Below are 27,517 nucleotides of genomic sequence, written 5' to 3' on the forward strand. Positions count from 1 at the left end.
TAGGGTGGAGGTTCCTTAATATAATTAAAAATAATACTACCATATGACCCAACAATCCCACTTTTGGATATTTATCTGAAGAAAAAAATCCACTAATTTGAAAAGAATATGTACCTCTGTGTTCATTACAGCATTGTTTACAATAGCCAAGATATTGAAACAACCTGTGTTTCCATGGATAGATGAATAAAGAAGATGAAATACACACACACACACACACACACACACACACACACACACACTGACGTATTACTCAGCCATATAAAATCTTGCTCTTTTCAAAAACATGGATGGACCTGGAGAGTATTATGCTAAGTAAAATAAGACAGAGAAAGGCAAATATCATATGATTTCACTTATGTGTGAAATCTAAAAACAAAACAAATGAACAAAAAAAAACAAAACAGGAACAGACTCATGGATACAGAGACCCAATAGGTGATTTCCAGAGAGGTATGGAAAAATAGGTGAAATGGGTAAAGGAGTTTAAAGAGTACAAACTTCTAATTATAAAATAAATAATCACAGGGAAGAAATAAACAGTATTGAGAATATAATCAATAGTACTGTAGTAACTGTATGGTGACAGAAAGAAATTGGACATCATGGTGATCACTTTGCAACGTATATAAATATTGAAATACTAAGTTGTCCACCTGAAACTATCTATACTTCAATTAAAAAGAAAGAAAGGTACAACCAGTCTTTACTAGGACATAAATGTATTATATCACAATGTCAGTGACGGAAATAAGTTACCTTCATCCTAAAAAAGGTGATACTTGTTAGCAGGTCCACAGTTGACTTCAGGTCCTGTAGTCTTTCAGCATTGCTGGCAGGAAAGTTTTCCTGGTCATTTAGGAAACAAAAAAATGGGTAAATTATCAGCATTAAGACTCTGGTGTAAAAATAAACTAAAACTAGCCTTCTGTGAATGAAAATGGAAAGTAACCTGTGTGAAAATTTTAAAATATTGCCACGGTATTCTTATAATATTTTTATCACAAAACAGTACAGAAAGTAAAATATTTGAAAATATTCTCTTCTTCATCTCAGGAAGCTATATCCTTTTATTTATTCCCACAATGCAATAAAAATATACAAAACAATATTATTAATGCAAGGTTAATAAGTTATTCTTTTTTGGTATAAAATAGTTTTGCATATATTCAAAAATACTTTTTGTAATTTTCTCAAGATAGGTAATTTTTTTTCAAAAATACTTTGGGGATTTTTACATGTGCTACATTGACTTTTAATCAAAAATAAATTTTATAAAATTAAAAAAAAAACAGACTGTACTGCATAGTCTCCCCCTGAAGTACTATGGGTTTTAACAAAGTTTCTGTTAGTGTGGTTTGGTGAGATATGTCATAAAAAAATGTAGATGTTTTCAGATTGGCTTCTTAAATGGCTGTCTGGAAAATCACAAGTAACTTTTAGCTATATATGAACTGGAGCAGAATTGGGGTGTCTAAATGATGACAAATGAGTGAACTCAAAGCCCTTTTGCCTCCAGATATGTTTTTATTGCCTGGCATGCCAGTTTGCTTCTTCTAGTGTTGGCCCTAGTTCAAGCATAAAAGGTGAGTTTGACCAAATTTGGTATTAAAATTTTCCAGAAATATGCAATTAAGATAGCCATCAATAAAAGACAAAGAAATGAATATGGGAGAAATACATGTGTGTAGATATAAAAAGATGTTTAGGGTAAACTGATAAATTAAGAATGCAATCATTATTATTATAGATTTTTTGATAAAATTTGTAACTAAAATTAAATGTGTGTATTTCCACACATTTGCATGTGTTTCATCTGTAAGTGAAGTATAGAACTGTTGACAATGAACTCTGAACAGCTTTAAGAAAGCACACTTACTGATCTGGGAGTGTGTTAATTAGTGAGTCCCCAATGAATCTCAAAAGCTGGGGAAATATCAGCAGGACATCTCAGTAACAAGGGGTGAGTTCTCAAGATGAGGATTAGGCCACGTGTATCTACTTCCTAAATTAGCTGAGAGCCACTCAATCTGATGGCTATTAACATATAAAATTAAGCTACATATACATATCACACACAGTATTGTGAAGGCATTTGTGGGACAAGGTACCCTAACATAGGACATACGCTTACATACGCTTGTTTATTTGGCAGACCATTCTAGTGTGATGGTAAATGGGATCCTATGCTCAGAATTTTTACTTTTCCATTACATAATGAAGTTATTTTTTTAAAAAATCAATATGACAAGAAATTATCTGAGCCGAACACAATAATTTTGTACATACCCTATACTTGGACAGGTCAATCCTTAAAGAGTTGTGCAACTGATCCAGTAGTTTTATGAATTTTTCCCTCTGTACAAAGAAAACACAAGATAAGAAAATGAAAATAATTGGTCACTCTAAATACAGTTCTTACAACAGTTCTATCAGTTATTGTCCCCATTTTATAGAAAGCAAGGCTCAGAAATATCAATGACTTGTCCAAGATCACAGAGCTGTTATGTGACATAGCAGTGATTCAAACTAAAGTCTCTTTGACACCAAACTCATGTTCTTTCCAATAAATCATACTGCCTCTCTGGAATGAATGAGATAGTATCCAGAGAATTATGTACTGTAGAAAGAGTCCCGGCAACTGAATTGCCACTGTGCTGATTCATGGCAACATGAGTCAGGAAGAGAAAATATAACCGTTTCTTTACCCCCGCATACCAGCCCACCTCCCCAGAAATAAATTAAAGTTTTTAAAATATTTCTCTTGCCTGTGGAAGTGGAAACAGCTGTTGTTTTTAAAAAACAGTTTCGAAAAGCATTTTCATTTTGGTAACAAGTACAGATTTCATAATCTAAAAGGATTTTTTGCCTTTAACTTATGTTTATAATTCAATGCTAAAAATGTATAAAATATGAGGTAAAAATAAATACTGATGCTTCCTCTGATGCTGCATCAATGTAGGACTGATTTCTTCACAGAGGGATTTGAAGATAATGAGTTTTGCTAATAAACATAAGGATAAAGTTCTGGGGATTAAATAAACTGGATAAAATAAAAATATCAAAGTCACACACAGACTTTATAGGTTGAAAGTTTCACATTTCTGAGTCTCAGATAACTAATCCAAAGTAAATATACATATATTTGGAGGAGTAAATGACAGCAAATGCCTTGCCTACATTAATATTCTGTATATACCAAATTGCACTTTGAAGATACTGGCAAAAATGGAAATTTTTCCTAGTATTTTCACATACAAGGTGGATTTAAGAGGTATATAATTCTTATCCTTTGAAGTCGCTGATCTTGATGAAGTGAGCTGAATATTAATTGAGTTGATGAATTGTTCCTAAGTTGAAACTTCAATTTTCTAAGTAAACTGCCTTCATCAGGTTTGCACATCAGTGAACAAAGTTTGAAAATTGCCTCTGTGTTATCCCTTATAAAGGCATTACAGGAACCTAAGAGATGAACCTTGTTTTCCAGAAGTTTGCCATTTTAGGCAGATTAGATTCTAATCAAGCTACTGAAAAATACAGATGAGTTGATTATCTTAGATTTTTCTCTTCCATTTCTGTCACTCCTTCTCAGGAAGGATGTGACCTATACTATCCGTTACTAACCTTCTATTCCCCCATGTATGTGGGTCAGTGGCTCTCAATCAAATTTAAAAAATGAAAGAGCTACTGTAATCATCAGTTTAGGCCACAGAAAAGTTAGTCATTCAAAGATTGTAAAAGAAAATGTATTCATGTCATATCTCTGACCTCTTTATTTGACTTCTGTGATTGGTACAAATCGTCAAAATAGCTGATGTGACCCTAGTCAACTATGTGTTGGCCAGTTTCACTGGCCCATATATACACTGGGACCAATTATTCTGGTTGTCTGTCCAATATTCATTCTTCCACTCTTATAATGGAACTGCATAAGTCAAGTCTATCCAATATGAAACATCCACCTTTCCAGACCTCTTTTCCTCGAGGAATGGCCATACAGCATGGTTTAGGCCAGTGAGATATATACAGCTTACTAAAGAGGATGGGCTCTGTTAGCATATTATCAATGAATTACTATTTGGAAAGAGTCTAAAATAGTGGTTGGCAGACAGTGTTTGTTGTATTATTGTTTGCTACATAATTCTTTGTCAGGCTTTTGTTCCATGAGCTCTGCGTTTTTCTTTTCCCACATTAAACTCTGACTAGACCCCAGAAGGTAAAACAGTCATCCCATGGCTATAAGATGAAAAGCTAAATAAATGGTTAGAATGGTGGAGCAAGAAGCTAGAAGGAGGCCCCATACGTTGTCCGCCTAGCCATGTTGGCCCACCCTTTCAAAAAATTACAATCTTGCTATAATAGCCCTGGATTCCTTATTACATCTGTACTTAGGTTACATAGGAAAAATCTTACTGAGTTTCTTTTTCATGCAGCTGAACAGAATCTTGACTAATGCAGATCACACATTTGGTTTCTACCTAAGGTCCTCAGTAACTGGATAGAAAATTTACATTCAAGGAAAATAGAAAACTGGAGAAAACTGCCAGACTTGTCACGAAATCTCAAACGGTATCAGATAATGTGAAATTAAAACTGTGCTGCTGATTGAATTTTCATAGAGATCCTTTAAACAGCAGGACAGTTTGAAATTTAATTTTATCTTCCTTATTTCTATTTAACTACAGTGAGATTGCCTTTGCAAGAGCAGAGGAGGCTTACTGCCTCAATGGTGTGATTTGAACAATAAAAGGTCGGGTGATTAAAGAATGTTTTCCTAAGGGGCATGCCACAATATCAGAATCTAAGTATTATCAGCTATCGAAAATTTAGGTGTAATTTAGTTGATAAGAATAACTAGACCAGGGGAGAGCAAACTGTCTAAAAAGAGCCACGTAATAAATATTTTCAGCTTTGTGGACTTTTTTACAACTATTAAACTCTGTGTTGTAGCATAGTAGCTCCCATAGACAATATATAAACAAATGGGCCTGTTTTTTTTTTTCAATAAAATTTTGTTTATGAACACAAATTTGAATTTCATACAATTTTTATATATCAAAAATAAGTCTTATTTTTATTGTTTTAACAATTTCAAAATCTAAAACCAGTCTTAGCTCATGAGCGATATAAATTCAGTTGGTGGGCCAGTTTTGGCCTGTGGACAGAGGGGAGATTTTGAGTAGGGGGAAGCTGTTGCTACCCGACAAGTGCACTCTTCGTAATTCTTCTTAGAATTCTGGGAACGGTGGAAGGCATAGCTCTTACAAGGAAGGGGTGTAAAAATCTCTGCACGATCCTCGGCTTCTCTCTTCTATCCCTTTCTTTCTCAGTATCTCACTCTAACAGCAGGACAGATTTAACCTGAAGCTGATGATGCTAAAGCTTTAGAGGCCCTCGCTTAGGCCAGCTTTTCTGACAGAAGCCCTGGCCATGTGTTCACATGGTGTTAGGTTTTTGTAACAGTTGCATAAAAAGGATGAAAATTATTCTGAACTGGACTGGCAAATTGTGAAAACTACATTCTGTATCATACCAAAAGTAATCATTGAATAAGAAGAACAGAAACATTTCAAAGAGAAGTAATGCAGAGGCTATTTTAATAATTTTTGATAATTTAATTAATGATCATATTCTTGTTGATTTTTAGATTAATACTGATTAACAGAGGTACTATAACATTATAAAATTCTATAATGATGCTATCAATGATAAACAGATTATACATTAATAAATTTCATCAGTTCAAAGAGCATTTAATGAGTCACTTTATAGTCTAACTTGAAAAGAACTGAGATATTATCATTCACTGACCAAGAGAGCTTAGTGTTTCCCTCAGTTTGACTAAACTTTAGACAGGCTTCTTCTTGACTGCAGGTCCTGATCTTCTTCTTTATTTTCAGAGCATTTTCTTTATAAGACTAATAATTGTTAAGTTTCTTCTCTGCCCCTTTGGGATGTAAATCTTTTTAAATTCTTCTTGGCAGTTTTATAAACCACTGATTGGGTTCTTCCTCAAGTACCACTGGAGAACCATCCTTTTAAAATGTAATTATTAAAGAGATAGCACCCATATTTCCCAGCCTCTGGGGAAAGGGTAGGAAACTAATTTTGATGGTCATCAATTAGCAAACACAAATGGCTCAATCACAGAAAAAGACATTTACAAACTCAGTTCGATATATGGAACATGCCCACTGATCCACCTTCCCCCTAGTAGCCTCAGATGCTTCCCCCCTATCTTATTCCAGGTCTGTTTCAGTGGAGCGGATGGCCTGTCTCCCCTATTGCATACCCCTGAATATAGTCTTCCTTAACTGTTTAACTTTGTTGGGTGCAACTTTTGCTTTGAAATCACACATGAAAATTCGACATAATAAATGTTTTCCCAAGTTTGGTGAGTCATTAAGAAGTATGTGGTATTATCAATGAAAGGAAAAGAAACTTTTCTACAGTATCAGTTTAAAAAAGTTTGATCAATTATGCTAGATAAGAGTGAATTATCTTTTAATAAAAATGTTATTTCAGAATTTTTGTCATATGAAGATGTGATCCAGCCTCTGCAGTCAAAAACTGTAGAAAAACTCTATTTGTAGAGGTGTGCCAGGAAATTCAATAATTAATGAGGATACTATGTTGTTTTTATGGAGTTTATAATATTTGCAAAATTTGTCTTATAATAACTTATAATCCATTGCGATTTTTTATTAGAAATAAATATTAATTTTATATTAAATTTTTTATTGACAATTTTGCATACTTCTTATTAAAGGGAGTTTCATCAAATTGTACAAGGTTAGGTGAGCACAAAAATTAGATCTACCTCTGCCCAGAAGTAATTACTTGGCAAGTCATAAAGAAATAATCTCTTCCAAAATGTTTTCCACATTCATTCCCTCCTTTATGACATCACTCCATTTTCTCTAAACCAACATTTAGATGCAGTATCACTCTCTTACCCGGGTTAAGCACAACAGTCTTCTCACTAATTTCCATCTAGTCCTTCTGTGCTTAATACCAGGAACTGCTTTACTCATTCCTTCTTTCTTCATTGTGGCTTCCTATAGTTTAGAGGTTAAGAAACTAAATGCCATGTTTCTCAAACTCCTTTGCAGATAGGTTTCTGCAATTATCTTTGTTTCTGTCTATAAGAAGATGCATGTGCACTGCTACCTTTGGAAAACACACATGAGATGGAGACCTATGTTCTGCTTCTTGGTTTACTTCTGCTGCAAAGTAAAATCCTGGAGATACACACTTCTCAGTGCCTGGTCACTAGCTTTGTGGTTATAAAATAACAGTTGCATTGGAAATAGAAGCCACCTTCCGATTCTTCTTTTTGACTGTAAGAAAGCTCATAACTTCTCTTGCAAATCATTTCACTGTGATATTTTAAGAATTGTTACAGAAGAATCCTCCTCCAGTCCTTCAGATGATATTGTAAGCATTTAATTCCCTGTGCCAAGCTATTTTCTATTAAAGTTGCTGGGATGGTTTCTATCACTACAACAGAACTCTGTCTGATACACATTCTATCTTTCCCTCTGTAATATTTCCTCTACAGAATGATCTTTCTAAGTCAAAAATTTTATCAAATTATACTCTGTGCCTCAAGATGAAGTCCAAATGTTTTAGTGGGTGATTCACTATCAACCCAATAACACAATGTCTTCTTATACTTCCATCTATTATTCTATCTGCCATACTCAATAGGCAGACTACCTTACACAAACTTCTTTTAACTTATTTTGCATCTTTACTTCTTGTCTTCAATCAAATGCCCTTCCAGCCTGAAGTAGTTTTTCTACTACTTCTTGGACAGTGAAAGTATTATTCATCTCTAAAAACCTTGTTCTTTCTGTCAAGCTTTCATGAACCTCTGAAGAGAACTGATCACTTGCTTTTTCTTTATCTCAAAGCAAATTTATGAGTATAAACTCCTTTGCACTTACCACATTTTGGATGTAATTTATGGTCATTGTTACATGTGGTTATGTGACTATCCTATTAGAATAGAATTCCCAGACATTAGAGGTCAACATCTTTCAATCCCTCTACTACCTGCCATATATAGTGCCTTGCATGAGGTATCACAAATACATGTAGTAAATGAACAAGTACATATATAATGCCAAAAAATATTTATTAGTATACTTGTTTTGTCCTGCACTTATTGTGGCAAAGAGGGTGTATTCACTCAAAAAAACTGAGTGAGATAAACATCACTTTTACTAATAATGTATTTGTTATTTTTGTCTTAAGGGAACTCAATAAACTTCTTAATGACTTTTCTTCAAAATTGAATTATTGACCCCCCACTTCATGGAGTTTTTTTCTTATCCAACTCTTGGTCTACACCCATGGAGATGTTCTATCCAATAAAGTTCTTTCATCTTCTTGCCTCCAAGCAACCTTTACTCTTAATGGTATGCTGCTAAAGTATCTTTTCAAAAGAAAAAAGCCTTGATGTTTAGCATTTGCCAATTTCCATGATGTAGATACTCTCAATATTTTTACTTTTAAGGATGGCTATTTTCAATCACCACCTTGCAATATTTCTGAAAATGCAGCAATCACTGCTTTTGAGCAAGTACACACTAGCTCCAGTACATAACCATTTTACACTCAGTTTTCAACAATGTACTCCCAGAGCTACATCTTGGATTTGAGAATGCCCCTTTAAAATCTTATGAAAATAAAGAAAGAAATAAATACATACAGACATACTTATGAAATAAGTGATATTCCTACCCAAATCCTTTTTCTCCCTCTCTGTCATGGTGCCACTTAATATACATAGACACCATGTGAAGTATTTCTACTTTTCTTTTGACAGAATCATCTCTACATTCTCCTTTTCATTTCCACTTTTTCTGCAAAATTTCAGCCTAGAGTCGATCCAACTATCTGATGAATCTGATACTACATCAGTATCAGAATGCTGAGAAAAACCACACAGTCATATGAATTGTGACAACAGATGTATGCTTCCCAACATCCAATGAGACCATCAGTGTTATGAGGAATTCCTTTGACATGGTCCTGAAACATTTCTCTTTTTATTCCCTTCAGTAGCTTACTGAAACCTTTATTATCCTTTTTCGCCTCATGCGTCTGTATCTTAGCTCTTGTCTTGCAGAGGAGCACTTGTACTTCTTGGTAACAGTAAAGAAGGTTAGGTAAATGAGGTATGAATCCCTCAGTTTTTCACTCCCATAAGAAGAGCTTAGCATTCTCTGCAAGGACTCCTCCACTATTTCGTTGAATTTAGAACACAACTTGTCCTTTCTTCCAAACGTCCCTCCCTTCTGTCCTCTTGATTGCACTTCCTTCTTTCTCCTCAGGGATCACTCATTCTCCATCTGATATATTTGCAACTTCACTCTCGCAACTAGTTTCTTCCCTAACAATTTACAAACTTGTTCAAATTTATCTTATTAAGTAATAAAAAATCCCTACCCAAACCAGACAGTAAAAATAAAATCTTTTATGACAAAACCTTCTCACTGTTCTTGGCTATTCTCTCGTCCCCTTCTCATTCAAATTCCTTAACACAGCAGACTCTGTCTCCTCACCAACTTTTACTCTTTTTCCACTTTTTGATTATAAAATTTATCAAATATATATGAAAATTTACAATTTTTATGTAAAAATAAATACAAAACAAAAACAACAAATTACTAGCTACAATCCCATCTGGTTGCTACACCATTGGCATTTTAGCACATCTCCTTCCAGTCTTATTTAGAGCTGTGAATCATTTTTTTCATTTATCATTATAACATGAGCATTGCTTAATTATATGAACTTTTCTTTAAACATTTGATATTAATGGCTGCATTATATTTTAGTAAATAAACAAACCCTAGTTTACACAACTATTCGTCTATGCCCATTTCCTTCACTAAAGAATGCTATAAAATTAGACTTTTTCCTCAACTGCTTCAAGGAGCAATGACCTCGTGATTGCCATATCCAATGGGCTCATTCTTTCCCCATCTTTTTTGAGCTTTGCAACACCTGAGAATGTTATATACTCCCCTTTTCTCAAGATAGTTTACCTTGCCTATCGTTATATCGCATTTTTTATTATAATTTTTGTTTAATTTCTTTAACCATTTTACTCAGCAAATTTTGCTTGCCCCTTTTCTCTTCCCCCAGGGTTCTGTCTTTATTCTTGAACATTTTCATCTAAACTGTGACTTCAAATAACACTTGTACACAAAAAAAGTCTGAATCTGTAAGAGTAATGGTTTTCTTTTCTTGAATATTTGTTTTGCAATCATCATAGGTAAATAAGCTTTGCCCCTGGTTTAATTTTGGAGACTCAAAATGTCTGGGTTACACCTGTAAAGAAGGGTCAATATAATGGTGTCTCTAAGCCAAAGTGACAGCATCAGGTTCAGAAATCAGGTAAATAGGAACTTTAAGCCCTAATGTGGACATAGAAGACACTATACTTACATATATTTGACTGTGTAAATAGCACTATGTTCAGTAGGTAGAGAAAAATATGATTGCATTTGCATTCCAACTCACCAATTTATCAAGATGGTTTTAAGAAAGATTTCTTTTTGACCTTCTTCTATAATAAATCATTTGATTTACAAAATGAAGTTTGTTAATAACCGTGTTACCACAAAAACACTGAAAAGTGCTCCAATCAACTTGGTTTTTCTTCTTTGGGTCAGTGTGAGGTAAAATAGTGTGCTATCTCATTTTCTTCCAGGTAGCTTTTATGGTGGATATTAATCATATAAACATCTTCTTTCTCAGTGGTAAAAAGGCTTAGTGTTCCACAAGGTTGGTTTATTCTGTACAATGCACCCAGGCAGAATATTAAGAGCAAAACAATTTCATAACACTGAATGCTGTTACCAAGATGATGCTTTCATAACAAAACTGTTCTACGATCTGGTATTGGTTATGATAGCATTTCCTTGAGCTAATGAGGGAATGTTCTTCAGTCTCAACTCTTACAAGAGTCAATCTGTCTAACAAAAGTAGCTGGTGGTATACCTTTTGTACTATAGGTAGAGAAGGAGAGATTAAAGCCTCATGGTTTATATTACAGAGCACTTTAAATGTTTACAGAGTGGCTTACCATCTTTTACCTCATTTTAACTTGAGAAACATGTTAGAGAAATAATTTTTATCCTCACTGAACAGATTGAGAAACTGAGGCTTGAAAGACTGAGAACCAACCTGCAAATTTTGAGTACAAACTCCAACCCCACGACTCCTGACTGAGAGCTTTCTTCTACTAGTATCTATTTTGATTTGCCATTAAATAACAATAACTTTTTCTTTTGATTCATTCCAATTCATCTTACCCACCTCATATGCATTTCCTTTTCAATAAAAGACAAGAAAAGAGTAAACACAGCAGCACATTTCCCCACCCCCTCCTCCACCCCCAAACTGGCTTTACACACTTTTATTTGCTGGGTTTCATTTGTTTCTATTCTGTGACATGTACTGCTCTAAATTGGATTTATAACAATATTATCAATCAAAAAATCTATTCAGTGAACCAGTTTGGAAGTTCAGTGGGAAATGGAACTGTGTAGTATCATGAAAAAATACCTATCCCACAGGGATATTGAACAGAGATACTGGCCCCCTGCCCCCCATTGTCCTGCCTAAACCTTGGGCCTCTGTCCAGGCATTTTTCCCTTTCCCTCTCTGTCCATATACCTACAGACACTAAGTGCTATTGATTTTATACCCTGAAATGCTCAGAAATTTGTCCTTCCTTCTCTATCTCCACTGAATCTTAGTTTAGATCTTCACCACTTTACTGGGATTACTGTTAATTTATACCCTATTTTCAGTGCTGTCAATTTCAGTTTCATTATGCTTACAAAGAGTAAGTTCTAGAGATAGGGGTAATAAATAATACTTGAGATTCCACAGGATCCCTGCAGTTTTACTTTTTAATATGTTTTTGATGCATTTGAATACTTCAGGAGGACAGTCTCAGATACAGATAGTTCTCATAGGTCTTTCATACACTTATTATTTTCTTTAGAAGATGTGCTCTTTGTTATCCATTAGTACCATAGGAACCAACAGAAAGTACAAATGGAGCCTAATCATCTCCAGAGAAGGCAGGCAAGCTCACATTCATCAGGAGAAAGTGTCTGCAGTGGTGAATTCCAAATTTGCATACATGAAGAACTTCCTATAAAATACCAATACTCTCACAAAATGTGTGGGTTTTTTCCACATTGGAAACGGTCATTCCAGATATGAAGATTTAACCTAATGAAGATATCTCTTGACTGTCAAAATTATTTCATGCAATATGTTTCAAATAAACTTTTAGCTTTAGTTCAATTATACTAAGAGATATTCCCTAAGATAAACCTTCCACAACAAGATTCTAGAAATATCTGGAATCCAATTCCCCTTTACAATGTAACTCCCATAATCTAATAGAAATTTTACATTTAATAAAGCAATACTTACCCCAAAGTTGGTAGCGGCAAATCGATCTGAAGCAGAAAGCTGTACATTTGTGGAAACTGTTGCGTGAGCATAGAAAGCATTTATATTTGCCAGCAAGGTGCTCATGATGGCAGGGACACCAGGGCACATGTATTTCGAAGACAGACATGAGAAGTGCCTGCAAGACAAAAACACACAGTGCTTTAAAACAAGAATTAGTTAATTCTCATAACAGCATAACCTCTGACATCAGCAATTAAATAATTCCTCAAATGCATCTGTGAAAAGGAGAAAAAACTTTCATAATCTCTTGCTGAAGTAGAAAACAATTTCAGCCTTTTAAAAATTTCTCACGTACAAATATGAAGCGGTTAAACTAGAACATGATTTGCCACAGGGATGCGTGCATAAACCCTTTCAACCGTGAGAGTGCTGTGTGCGCACAGCAAAAGCACAACTTTCAGTGAACCCTTGCACCATTGGGAAGTGGCAACACAGACGTCGCCTCTTCTCCGGCAGCTATGTCCCTGCTTATTTCAGTCCCTGAAATGTTATATTTCAATCAGAATGTTCTTTCACACTTATATTCCTCTCACAGGGAGAAAGCAAGAGGCCCTTCTTGCACTGCACATTGATTTAACAAGTAAACGTGATGTCTACCTTGAGCCCAGATTGTGAGCTTTTGTGATAGAAAAGGATATCTTCCACAAGCAGTTCTGTTTTCCAAGCATTTTGCTAAAACCAGGATTTAATTAAGCAGAGGACTAGTGAGGGCAGATCGAATTATGCCAACTTTAGTCTTAAAGATCATTTCTTTTAAACCTTGAGCAATAGTATCATATGCAGACATTAGAAGCAATAAGTGTTCAGTTCTGTTATTTCTCTCAGGGAAACCTGCTTCATTTGAACTATAACAAAAGACTTGAAAATTGATAGCTCAGCTTAGAGATAAAAGTGAAAAGATAAAATACGCACAGAGAAAACAGATTTTCAGTAAATAATCTGAACCTATGTTGCTGCCATATCTCAGTAATTTATCCTCCACCTAAGCATCAGTGAATTTTGTATTACTGAACACAAACACAGCGCACACGCATCAATAAATGCCTTGAGTGGCACCTCAAAAGAAATGAATAGTAGTCCTGCAGATGGTGACTTCGCTTCCATCTCAGCCAGGCCATCTCCTAGAGCCTATTGTGATACTAGCTAGAAAAAGTAGGTTAAAGTTATAAACATGGATCTTTGAGGATCATGAGTAAAAATATATACCATGAAAGTTACATAATTTGTGCAATTTAACCCTGGAATTAGGTTATCACTGATTGCTTCTTTTAGGTCAATAATATGTATTTTGACTTTATTATACTCTAATTATAATAAATATCTGTTAAGAATACTACAAATATACTAAAACAGAAATTTAAAATCCTCTAGCGCTATGTCTTTTTTTTCCCTTAACAATTCATAGGTAATTATATTTGTTAGATGTCAGAGATCAAGAGTTGCAGAATTTTCAATGCCTAAGACATCTTTTACTTTTTGAGAGTTTTCATCTAACAGGCTTCTTCATGGTCTTCAATTTGGCAAAGCATCTGCCTCTGAGTTTGTGTGCCCTTTCTTTATGCGTGATTACTGCCAAGGCAAACTTTCTCTCTTCTAAAGATCTCTTTGAAAATCATTTCTGTTTAAAGGCTGCAGTTCCAATACTACTTAAATTATCCTAAAGGAAAAAGAGGAAACAGGATTAAAAGTACATTTGTGATTTAAATTACTGAGTATATCTCTGCAGCAAACCACCTCTTCAAAAAGTACACCTTCAGATAAAATAGGTCAAAAAGTACTACTGTAGTTTCTAAAAATGCTTAACAATTCCCTGCAAAGACTTGATTAAAAACAATTAATAATGTGAAAATAATTTGAATTCATTTTTACAAGAAAATGGGGTTAGTGTCAAAGCAATTTGGCAAATAGTGGAGTAACAAACTTCAAAACGATGATACTTAAATTGCCAGTAATGATTGTTCCTGGCAGGTTTTTAGATGAGGCAACTGCTACAACATTATCAACCATAATTCTCAAAATATTACTGGAAAAATACTGGGTAAGTCACATGTACTTCAAATAACACATCTGGATTCAGCTCACTTGCTATTGTTGTGTAGGCATCATAATGGAAAAAAAATCATCTACCTCACCTGCCTTTTTATGAATAATTATCCCGACTAACACCCATCTTGTGGTTTTCAAGGGATGGGAATGCCTTTAATTAAGTAGATTTAAAAGTCAACTTTTTTTTTAATGAAATAAGAGCAGGGTGATTGGAAAGAAGAAACAAAAGACATTGATTCTTAGATCCTTTTAAGGTTTTTCAGAGAAACAATGTAAGATGAAAGAAAAGATCACCTGTATTTCTGATGTTTGAAATATGAGACTAAAACAGTAATTATCATATTTCTTCTGACAATTCAGATTAGCATGCATTTCAATGATAAGTAAATATTCTATCCATCCTTGTCACCAAAGAGGGGCTCAAATATTTAAGGATCACTTCTCTTTTGGCCAAAAACATTACAGCTTTTCATAGATGCCATGGATTGCTCAAGCTCAATTACAGATGTTTTTGAGGGCAGTGGGGAAGGACAGGGAATGCATAGTGATTAGAGAGATGAAGGAAGCTGAAGAACAAGTAAGGATGTTAGCCTTCTCTGACACTTCTCATCTATACCTGAATTTTGTCCTATGTCTATGCTCTTACAGCGCACACGCATAGCTCTATTACGTGGTCTTGCTGTTATTCAAATTCTGCTTCCTGTTGCCCCTAGATTAGGAGTTTACTGGGTACAGAAACTGTCTTTTATTGTTGACTCTCCATTGCCCTGTGTAAGTCCTCTTACTTAGATACTTAGAAAGTGTCTGCTGCAAAAATAAACTGTATCTTCTGAAATGTGGGCTCTATGAGAAACTGGACCTTGCCTTCTTGTTCACTGCTGTATCCTCAGTGCCCAGAGAGCTTCCTGGAACATGTTGTGCACTCAATGAATATTTATTAAAGGAATGAATGACTTTATTGAGCAACACTCTCCTTAGAAAGCAGGCTCATAGATTGAGCAGCTAAAATAGACTAGTGGCTTTAGGTAAACTATACCACAACAGTTCTGGTTCAAGTATAACTTAGGTTAAGGTGGTCAGTGCCAAAGAATAGGTTGTTAAGCACACCAAAGTAAAAAGGAAAAAAAAAACCCAAAAAACAAAAAACAACAACGTTGACCTAATGCTTTTCTCTTATTTGGTATTATGGAGGCATGTCTATATAGCCTAATAGAATCCCAGATTTTGTAAGACACATTTTACAATAAAAGAAAGACTCATTAACTACTTAATTAAAATGTATTTGCTTGATAGAGATCATATCCAGAGGACAATTTAATCTGTAAAGCTTGCCATGTGTTCAGGGGTGAACAGCTGGTCCGTCGGAACATTGTTAAGAACATATATATTTGCATAAATAAATGAAAAGCATCAAGACCCCCTAATTCTCATGATGGAAACAGGAGCTATACCCAACCTCAAGAGGCTAAATACATAGAATAGCATGCTCCTTTGAAAAATAGAATACACTCTGCTTGTTACTATCATAAATTGGAAAACTGGTTCTATTTTAGATGGATGGTTGCATTTGCCATATGAAAACAAATCCTCCAGGTCCGTCATCAATCACTTGTCGAAATAGGAAAATTGTAATCCATTTCCTTTTTCTCATGAATACTCCAAAACAAAAGATGCATTTTAATGAAATAAATTGGGCTAATAAATTGTGCCCTCATAGAAAATGTTCTGTGGTAAAAAGAAAGAGCATTTCCAGTAAGTAGGAGGTACCTTTGAGGATTGGGCAGTTCAGTATTAACGGCCAGGTTATTTACCTGCAAAATAGATTCAGCTTCTTTCTTATGATGAGAAATATACAAGAGAAAAATTGAATAATATACAACTGGACTCTCTGATTTAATATACAAGTTCATTTATTTATGCTTCAAATTCATCTTCAAAGGTATGGGAGTATGCCTAAAGAAGCCAAACAACCTCTAATATATGAGGAAGGTTATGAAGTTACCTGGGCATTTAGCTAGTATAAGAAGACTTTCTCCAAGTCTGTGTTTTTAAAAATTAAGAGGAAATTCTTATTTTTATTTTTTTAATTTATTAATTTTAGAGAGAGAGAGGAAGGGTGGGAGGGAAGGAGGGAGAGGGAGGGAGAAGAAGGGTAAGGGAGAGAGAGAGTATAAGAGAGAGAGATTTGTTGTTCCACTTATTTATGAACTCATTTGTTGATTCTTATATATGCCCTGACTGGGGATTGAACCCCGCAACCTTGGTGTATTGGGATGACATTCCAACCAACTTAGCTACCCAGCCAGAGCCAAGAGGAAATTCTTCTAAGATAAGCTTGTCATGTCTAGTTATCTGTTGTTGTTGGTTGGTTGGTCTGGTTATGTTTTTTTGGTGCCCTGAAGCAAGGTTTCAAAACAACAGAAAAATACTGATTCAATAGGCGGTTTAAATTCAAAGATATGGTTGGTTATTCATAAACCAGTTTTTATTGTTTTGTTGCATTACTCACTGGCTCACAGTAGGTTAGGACTCAAGTTACAGTTCAATTACGAAAGTATTATTTGGAAAATATGGCCAAGAGCAGCTCTGAAAGTTATATTTTGCACATGACAGAAGAATGTCAGTACTCTGAAACTTGTCCAAATTACTAGAAATGATCAATCATTATGATATGCTCTAACGCACTGAAATGCAACATAAATGGTAAAAAAAATACCTATGTCAACCTAATTAAAATTTTAAGATCCACTTTGCTTGCTTTTGGCAACTAAAAATATCTCACATGAAGAACCATGCAGGGGGAAGTTGAAAATAAATATAATTTTATAAACATGATTACGCATATAATTATAATATTAACATATCAAAATAAAATTTGTGTTGTTATATAAAAACAATTTTGAACTCATATTTACAATGAATAATAAATGAAGAGATCATGTCTATGACCTTTATGTTGATAGTAAAACTTAAGAGTTATGAGATTGTCAAATTAATCTTAGCAATATTTTTGGGCAAAACTAAGAAAAGAAAAGAAATACAGATGGGACTATAGCGAACAAAAATATTTTGCATAGTGAGGGGAATTATCAACAAAACAAAAAGATGACCAATTGAATGGGAGAAGATATTTACCAATGATATATCTTATAGAGGGTTAATATCTATAATATATAGGAGACTAATAAAACTTAATACTAGAACAAATACATAAAATAAAACAAAACCCCAAAACAATATTATTAAAAAATGGGCCAAGGACATGAATAGACATTTCTCCAAAGAGGACAAACAGATGCTCAATAGGCATAAAAAGATGCTCAACAACATCTACTCATCAGGGAAATAGAAATTAAAGCCACGGTGAGCTGTCACCTCATACCTGTCAGATGGTTATCATTGAAATGAAAAGAATTAGTGTTGGTGAGGATGTGGAGGAAAAGAAATCCTTGTGAACTGTTGGTGGAACTGTAAATTGATACAATAGTGGAAATGGAAAACAGTATAGAGTTTCCTCAAAATTTAAACACAGAATTACTATATGATACAGCAATTCCCCTTCGGGGTATTTATCTGAAGAAAAAAGAACATTAATGTGAAAACATACATGCACCCTGTTTGCTGCAGCATTATTTACAATAACCAAAATATGGAAGCAACCTAAGTGCCCACTGATAGATGAATGGATAAGGAAGAGTAGGTACATATATACAAAGGAATATTAGCCATAAACAGAATAAAATTTCCATTTGCAACAATACAAATGGACCTAGAGAGTGTTATACTGAGTGAAATAAGTCAAATAGAGAAAGAGAAGTACCACATGATTGCATTTACATGTGGAATCCAAAAACCCAAATAAATAAATCAACAAAACATAAACAAACTCATAGCTACAGAGAAAAAATTGATGGTTGTCAGATGGGAGAAAGGCTGGGAGGATGGTTAAAAAAGATGAAGGGATTAAGAGGAACAAATCCCCAGCCATAATAATAGTCACAGGGATGTATAGCACAGCATAGGAAATATAGTTAATATTATAATAACTATGTATGGTGTCAGGTGGGTACTGGACTTACTGAGGTGGTCACTTCATAAATTATATAAATGTCTAATCACTATTTTGTATACCAGAAACTAATATGTCAACTGCAATTGAAAAATAAATTATTTAAAAAAGAATTAGGAGATTGTCAAAAAATAGGATTTAAAAGAAAAAAAGTCTGCTAGGTTGATAAATTTTATATTGTAAAGCAAAAATTATAGTGGATAGAGTTAGTAAAGAAAAATTTTATTCAAGGCTATGCTATAAGAAAGAGAAACCAGAATTGGTCTTAACTCAACTCCACTGAAATAAAAAATGGGAAAGATTTTAAGACCTGAGGTAGGAAATGGAAAGTAGAGATTCTAAGAGTTGAAGTGGGGGAATCCTAGTCATCTGTATTTGCTAATTGGCCTTGCCCAAAAGAAAAATAAATTTTTTCCTATCCTTATGACAGGAGGTAGTATCACAAGTTGGAGCAAGGCCCCTACCCAAGTTAGGCTTCTACCCTCCCACAGAGACTGAGAGACGGCCTAGCTCCCTTGATTGCATTTGAAAGGGATGGCTCTCCCATGTCCTTGAGAAAGCCTGTCCTGGGTTGTAGAACTGGCAAGAGTCTTTTTTAAAAGTTTACATCTTACTAGGCCAGAGAATGAATTTACAATTCTAAGTTTTCTAAAGTAAATGCTCTAAGAAAAGGAAGGTTAGAGGCTTCTCGGGTAAGGACTCTGGTTTCTGGACAGACCAGGTGGGAGGGAGATCAGGGGCCAAGAGGCAGAAAGAAGCTTATCTAAGGTTTTGTTCAGCTGAGGGAAATGTGAAGGCCGTCTTGTTCACACTTAATGCTAAAAGAAACATTTAATAAATAAAAATATCAAGTCAAATGTGTAACAACAACTAGATGTAATCTACCATATTTTGTTATTGTCCAAGTGTAATTGCCAATTTATCACACAAAAACAAGGCGTCCTTTTTCCTTGTGCTTATCTGCCTTGCTTTCACCCTTTAAACATGCAGTTGGCAATCGAAGGCCCATAGTTTTGTTTTTAAAATAAAGTTTTATCGGACACAATCATACTCACTTGTTAACTTAATATCTATGGCAGCTTTTGCACTAGAAATGCAGATTTGAGCATTTGTGGCAGAGATTTTAGGGCTCACAGAGCAGAAAATATTTACTACTTGGCTGTTTATAGAAAAAAAATTGCCAGCCTCTGCTTTAGACTACTTTCTAGAGTGACCAGGGGCTTTGTCAAAACTGAGTCTTAAAAATATGATAAAACTCTATTCATCTGCAGGTCACTTGATACCAATATATATTTAAAATTGTTATTGTTTACATATGTTAAAAGGTAAGAAAAATACAGGTAATAAAATGAAGGAGAGATGATTCTCCTCTTTAAACTAGCATATAGTTACCATTTTTTCTATATTAACATGGTTGTGCTTCTCTGAATATAAGAAACATGAGACAGAAAAAACAATTTGAATCAGCTCATGGAGATATTTTGCAATACATGTAACTTTTTTTCCCTTTACTGGGATTCTTTCCAAAAGTTTTTTTTTTTTTTTTTTTTAACACAGCTCTCCTTTAGCAGAACACACTTCACTTACTGCTCATTGTTAATAATGGTGGTATTTTAATTGAACTTAAATTTCATACTAGGTGTTCTACTAAATTATTATAGCCATTGACAAGGGACAGAGCACATGGCAAAGTCACAGGCTCCACTATGGTTACTCAATTAAAAAATAGATTTCCTGAAAAGGAGTGAGCTCGCTGCTAGTGGGCATGAGCAAGCAGAGCGCTAATGGCCATCAGTCAGGGAGGCACTGCTAGGGTTTCCTGATTTGGAGGAAAGTTCAGTTGTGTGAATTCTAAGTTTCTTTTTGTGTCCAAGATTCTGTAAACCTCTATTATTTAACATTAAACCATTCTGTAAACTGAAAAAGCGTATACTTTATCATAAATTTGAAAGAAACTTACACATGCTGTCCTAGAATTGTCACAGGTGATTAAATGCTAAATACAGTAAACTCTGAAGAAGAAGAACACTGATTTTGGTCCAGTAAATATCCATCATTAAGGTGGTTGAAAATGACTCATTATCTGGGCCAACATCTATTCAGCTCGTGTGAAAATACATCTAATCATAAATATGAATAAACAGTCCTCATATATGTACATAAATAGCTCACATATTTTATATAGTATATGTCTGAACAAAACGCATTTACAAACTCAGACTAGGTTTCAAAATGTAAACTATAAGTAAGTGCTAACCCAGTTCTAAGCCCTAAATGAAACTTCTCAGTAAGAGTTATGCATCTGTATGGCTCACTACTGTAGTTCCATATTTATTGCAGTGTCTGGGCACTATGGGTGCTCAATAAATTTTAGTTTTACTAAATTAGCAGCAGTGATATGAATATAGGAAGGAACGATAACATCTAATGTTAGGGTCAAGGCATCATAATGGCTCTAGATGTGTCCTTGACATTAATAGGCATTGTAACCTTGGACAATGCACTTCAATCATCAGGCTTTAGTTTTCTTGTATATCAAATAAGGCATTGGTTCCCAAATTTTAGAGTGGATGAGAATTACTTGTAGGGCTTGTTAAAACAAAGATCATTGGGCCCTGCCCACAGAGTTTCTGATTCTCTAGGTCTGGGTAGACTGGTTAATTTGCATTTCTAGGTTCCCAGGTGGTGCTAACACTGCTAGTGAAGGGACTGACTACACTTTGAAGAACACAATAAGGCCTGGGAAATAGTGGTAGTGAATTATGAAATTTTGCATACTTCATAGCTATAAGAGAGAGGATAGCTGGCACAATAAAATGTGTCTATTTAATAAAAATTTTAATTAAGTTTGAAGAAGGGACATGAATCCTTTTCTTTTTTTAAAGATTTCAACAAAGGTTTTTGAACATATAAATAGTCTACAGTACTTACGTCATAGCTTGATAAATGGATTCAATCCCATAACGCATGGCAAATTCATCGACTATTTCTTGGGAAGCATCATCAAAGAAAACCTTCCAGGCTTCATCCCCTTTGACCTCTGGGATTTTCACTGCACCATTAGATTTCACTTCAGTCAAATAATGGAACAGATTCTAAAAGCAAGTGGTTTTCAATTGTTCAGTAATTCCTTAGAATAGGCAAGAAATATTAAACTGTAACTCTCAATAAATTATACTTATATTGTAGTTGAGTCTTATGTTTCACAGCATCTACAAGCAATAAGAATAGTTGAATATTTATTGTAACTAACTTCATCTTTACACAATACTGATTTTATTTCTGCCTGGGTCCATACAGAATCAATGATTTGAATGTTTCATATATACTCAGTCATTTGAGAAGTAAAAGGTTTTGCACGCAAACATTTCTAAATGCTAGAGTATATTTGCATTCATGAACTCTGAGTAACTTTTGGAGTCCTGATTAAATAATCTAATTTTGGCTGTGTTAATATGGATGTAGGTACATAAATGATACTAAAGGGCATTGGCTGCAAAATGGTAGAGTCAGGGCAATGAACTGAGGTTGAAAATGCTTGTTTTAGAATTCTATAACAGAAAAACTCACTACATACAATCCCTTTTTGCTTCTAACAAGTTTAGGAACTGCCATATGGATATAGCTTGGGTCACTTGGTCTTGAATTTAAGGGTTTTTATTGTTGTTGTTGCTGTTCTTTGACTAGCAGAAAAAGACTCTGAAAAGCAAAATATAATGCTGATCCCCTTTATCCAAATCTTCTTTGCCCAAACTTTAAGGTTTTCCATCCTTCCAGTTAAAGAAATGTTTGTTATTGGACTGAAAATTTAACCACCTTTTTTGAAGGAATGATATTCAATAATACTTGATAGATTGTAGTCAGGAAATTAAGCCTACACCCTGTATCTAATTACTGTATAATGTGTAAAAGACTTAAATGCTGTTCCTCATTCCTTCAGTAAAATAGAGATGCAAATAATTACATGTAAATTTGTACATATTATTTAGAAAAAATAAGCAAATATTATCAGCATTTTTTTTTTCTGTCTTAGGTAGGTACTTACTTCTTTGGACACAGGGAGAGGTAAATTCTTTAGCTTCTCCTCATATTTTTTGTTACATAGGAAAAGTGTCATTTGTATTAGAGAAAGGTTTTGGTAACCCTTCTAACTAATCTCTTGGATACAAACATCCAATAGAAGCCCAAGATTATTTGAGGAACAAAAAGGAACTGGTGATTCTGCCTGTTAGAATCAGATCAGGTGGTCTTTATCTCTCTCTAACCCAGCCAGGCTCTACCTTTTGGGTGAGTGTATTGTCTATTATGCATGCATAACTGTGTTCTGACATTCTCCATACCCAGATATGTGTGTCGCAGAGGAGAAAAAATGGAGGAGGGCTCAGTGTGCATGAAGCCCTTTGCTGTACTCAGAAAAAAGGAAAAAATTATTGCTTATTACATTGACTCCCAAAAGCCATTGATACAGTGTTAGCATTTTTATATTTCTAGTTGTAAACAATACTCTTATTTAAGTCCTCAATGAAACCTAAACATTAACTCAAGAGTTCTCAAAAATGTTTGAGTTGGATCCTCTCCTGAATTATGGAAGTAACACCATATCTTTGATGCTTCCAAAATATTTGCCATGACTTATTTCTTCAGTAAATGCACTTTAACATTCTTTGTTTCTCTTGGAAGAATGGTCATTTAATTTGGTCTACTAATTCATTATCCCTTTGCCTTGTTTATTAATACTTGCCCTATGTGTTTGCTCCGAACTCCCATCGGAGAACACCACCTAGGGCATTACTGCTATAGTATAGAGCAAGAATTCCAGAAACAACTCCACAGAGCTAACTCAATTCTACATTTTAAATCATAAATGTTGTTGTATGTTTCATGATCAAAACCAATTTCTTCTCTAGGTTTTATTATTAATACAATTCACTTTACTTACCTCATGTAAACATGTATATTGTATATGATACGGAGCAACCTTCTCCTCTCCCTTTATTTCTACATTGATTTTCAATCGAATGGCCCCAGAGACAGCTGACTTATCTGTCCGTTTCTCTGATAAAGCAAAAAGTAATTGGTCAGTTGTTTTTGACAATACCATATCTCTTAAACAAGCTCTCAAAAGGTTTAAAGAGGCTTACATTGCTAAAAGCCATTTTTCTAGAGCAGTCTGGATTATTATCTAACAATAATGATTCTGCTAAATACAATTTAAAATAATGTGCCTATTGTATCACTGTAATTATCAAACTGCATTATAGATATTTCAAGAAAAGCTTAATCAGAAGACCTTGGCATTCTGATATAAATTTCTGTGTGCTTAATGAGTTCATACAATAAAATCAAATTATTTAGACTATTAAAAGCAATATAACTTAAAGATAAAATTAACCAGAAAAGTAATATTCCTGAAGGCTTCCATTTCTCTTTCTTTCTGTACTTGAAAAGATGACTCAAAATTCTGGCTAACAACAAATTACATATACCTATAACATATATATATTATATATATGTATATAATTATATATACACATACATATATAATGTGTGCATAACTGCATTTTGACTGTATCTCTCTGTGTACACACACACACATACACACACAGGGTCTGGCAGAAGTAATGCTTGCTGCCTGCTTGAGTGTGTTTGGTAGGGTAATAATATGGATATAATAATTTATAGTTTTAATTTGAACATTTCACCTAGAATGTCGTATGGTGTGCTTGGATGTGATATCACTATGTTAGAGAAGTACATGCTTATGATTTTGTAATAAAAAGGGGTGATATTTGTGTCAGACCCTGTGTATAACAAACTACATATATATAAATATTATAGATATACAACATTTTCTTTATTAGTGATTTATAAAGACCTACAGCCTACAGTCTGTGTTTACTCATGACTACTGGATTAACTGTTTATTTAAGTGGAATCAGTATGTATTTAGTTTAGTCAAAATACTATGTGTGAACACACATGTGTGTCAAATATGAACTGATCAGTAGCTCTGAGAGAAAGAATGTTCTGAATTCCTAGAGTGCAAATATAGCAGGGGACCTACGTTTGACACACCCACTTCACAGATAAAACAGAAGGACAAGCTGACCCATTTCACAAATGAAATGTTATGGGTTAGAGCACCACAAAGTCAGCAGTGAAGACTTCTTTAATTGATCTTCTTTCTAAGTATAACTATTTTTAGCCATGAGATAAAGTTAACTCAAGAAGTCTGCTTTTACTTATGAAATGTCTGCTGACTCTTTGTTGTTAATATTTAGTCACTGTGTTGTGAAGATTCTTCCCTGAGGAGTTTCTCTTACTGTTTGGGAGACTGTAGATTCTCAAGAAATACCGGTATTAAAGTTCTTTGTTGGGGCCAAGAGAAATTCAAGTCCTAGGGCTTTTTTTTTTTTTTTAATCACAGACCACTTTTTCCCAGAGCCCCAAGAGAGAATTACTGGATCTTTGATTTTAATTGTCATCATCCCAATGCACCCAGAGGACACAGGCTTTGCTTGGATGCGAAGGATCTTAGCCAAGTCCTCTTATGCATGGTGGAATGAATTCTAAGCGACAAGGAATGAGGAATTTTGTAGAAAGAATGAAAATATGGTACTTATGTGGGTTGAACCACTGAAGGATTTTACACAAAGCTAAAATGTGCTCCATTCCTCCCTATTTTAAAAGGTTAAACACCAGCAAGGAAGGAATAAAAGTACAAACTGTGGGTGAGCAGGCAAAGTCTTCCATGCTGAGTTATATCTTTTCTTCCTCGCCAGAGTGTGAAGGGCAGTTTCAGCATGAGAGCTGGGTAAAGGATTTCACTAACAGCACATTCAAATTCCTTGGCAAACTGAATACACTACACGTGTATGGTTTGTCAAGAGGGCAATTTGAGAAAATTCTGTTCTGAATTCAAACTGCCTCAATCCAAGGGCATGCTAACTTATTACAGGGAAAAAGTCCATGTATAGGCAAATGTCTTTTATTAAAACACAATTAGTGAGTACTGCATAGAGTTAATGGCCTGAAGTTTACCCTTGCCTAAGCATCTTTATTTTCATATATAAAGCTATTTTATAGTATAAACAAAATATGAGAGGATGACCATTATAACTGTGGTAAAGAGTTTATGCCAATAATGTAGATGTACCAATTCTTTTTAAGAAAGACTTCTTTGGAATTTTTTTTTAATAATGAATCCTTATTATAACTTGAATATTGTGTACAGGTAAGCTATATATTGCTCCTTCTTTAAATTATTACAATGTTTAGTTTTATTAATTGTGTGACCTTATCCTTTTACTTTGTCAAATATTATATTACTTGCAATATGAACATTTAAAAAAACCCAGAAGCACTGTTCAATTTGCTAAAATATATTGATATCCTAAATGGAAAAAAAAGACTCTTCTTAATCTTGGAACTATGTAACCCCTCTTTGATTCACCACCAGCCCTTAAAAATTTAATTAAAACATTTCAAAATACCATGAGTAAGAAATTTTGGATCATGTCCTTTATAGAAATAGAGGTTATCCATATTTTCACTATTATTAAATAAGAACTGAAGATTCTAGGTTATTATTCTATTAAAAGTTGATCTAAAATTTATCTTTGATCATTGGTTGCATAATAAAATTTCATTTAATGATCTGAGCAATTAAAAGTATTTTCAATATTGTCATCATTAGAGTAAGCATAAGTGGTTTGACATTTCTATCACCATTTGAAAGATACCCAAAGTACACTTCTCCATTATTGCTAAAATTCATTAAGAGATCAAAAAGAAATAAGTCAGACAGTATTAAGTCATAGGTTGATTATACTTTTTTGATACATTTGCAAAGGTTTTTGGAGCAACATTTACTGATTTAAAAGTGAAAAATGGGTTAATATTTTTCTCCTAAAAGACACCCAGTGGATTCTTTGAAAAGACTTTCCTCTTTTCATCTCAAACTTACCAATATCTTCAGATAACACCAAATTTGAATGAGTAGTTATCACCTTTTGTTCCTAATGAAACTAAACCATATAAAGTCCAACAGAATTTTCTAAAAGGTCATTGGTTATTTTTATCTCTGTGGAAATAGAATACATGTCATGTATATTCTGAAATTTTATTTAACTTTTTATCAGATAGTCACCTAAGTTGTACCAGACGTCCATTTCTCCACTCAGGGTCCTCACTTCTACAATTGTTTGTCCCAGAAAATCATCTGACTCCTTTTTGAAATGTTGCTTGACTCTGGATTTAATGTCATCATCTTCATCCCACACTCTGACTTTGATTCGATCTGTGGAGTTATGGCACTCGCTGAAAATAAATGTGGATAAGTTAACAACCACTGATAACTGCTCTAAATGGCATTTGATGTTAGTGACTTATTTTAAGTTATCTAATTCAGAAAGTCATAGTATATTACATAACAAATTAGATTTCTCACTGACCCATTCAATCCATGGCATGTTGTAGGTATCAGGGATATTGAAGGTAAGTTGCATTAGTTAAATAACATTAATTAGAGGAAATCCTATCTTATTCAATACTATTTTCTTTAACTGAACTAGATATAATCAAACCTTGGTCAGAAACATCTGTTTGGGGTATTTTCTCTATGACATATCTCCTATTTACAACAGTTATCTACAACAACATACCTATGCTCAGAAGATTCTGTACTATAAATATAAAGCTAATTTTATTGCACTGTGTGTTGAAAAAGCAGTCTCCTTGATAAACTAAAAGTCTCATTAAGCATATAATATATTGCTAAATCAAATAGAATTAGAGCAATATCCTTCTGTTCTTAACAATAGGTGCACAATTTAGTCAATTCCTGATTTCCAGGATTACTCTACCTTAGCTTGTTGAAGCAAACTATTAATA

At 34.1% G+C, this 27,517-nt stretch overlaps 1 protein-coding gene across 2 annotated transcripts in view; it reads right to left on the reverse strand.

Annotated features, from left to right (window-relative positions):
* UNC13C (unc-13 homolog C) overlaps nucleotides 1-27,517 on the reverse strand; it is a 502,857-nt gene that overhangs the window by 224,204 nt on the left and 251,136 nt on the right. For both annotated transcript variants that reach the window (XM_054565404.1, XM_054565405.1), the window contains 6 exons: nucleotides 26,775-26,944; nucleotides 23,565-23,680; nucleotides 21,557-21,720; nucleotides 12,469-12,625; nucleotides 2,290-2,358; nucleotides 760-849 (listed from right to left, as the gene is read on the reverse strand). In XM_054565404.1, coding sequence (XP_054421379.1) covers nucleotides 760-849; nucleotides 2,290-2,358; nucleotides 12,469-12,625; nucleotides 21,557-21,720; nucleotides 23,565-23,680; nucleotides 26,775-26,944 — 766 coding nt within the window. The remainder of the gene's footprint in view (nucleotides 1-759; nucleotides 850-2,289; nucleotides 2,359-12,468; nucleotides 12,626-21,556; nucleotides 21,721-23,564; nucleotides 23,681-26,774; nucleotides 26,945-27,517) is intronic.

This window comes from Pteronotus mesoamericanus, unplaced genomic scaffold, assembly GCF_021234165.1.
Source record: "Pteronotus mesoamericanus isolate MK-2021 breed Mesoamerican mustached bat unplaced genomic scaffold, CSHL_Meso_final contig_164, whole genome shotgun sequence".
NCBI lineage: Eukaryota > Metazoa > Chordata > Mammalia > Chiroptera > Mormoopidae > Pteronotus > Pteronotus mesoamericanus.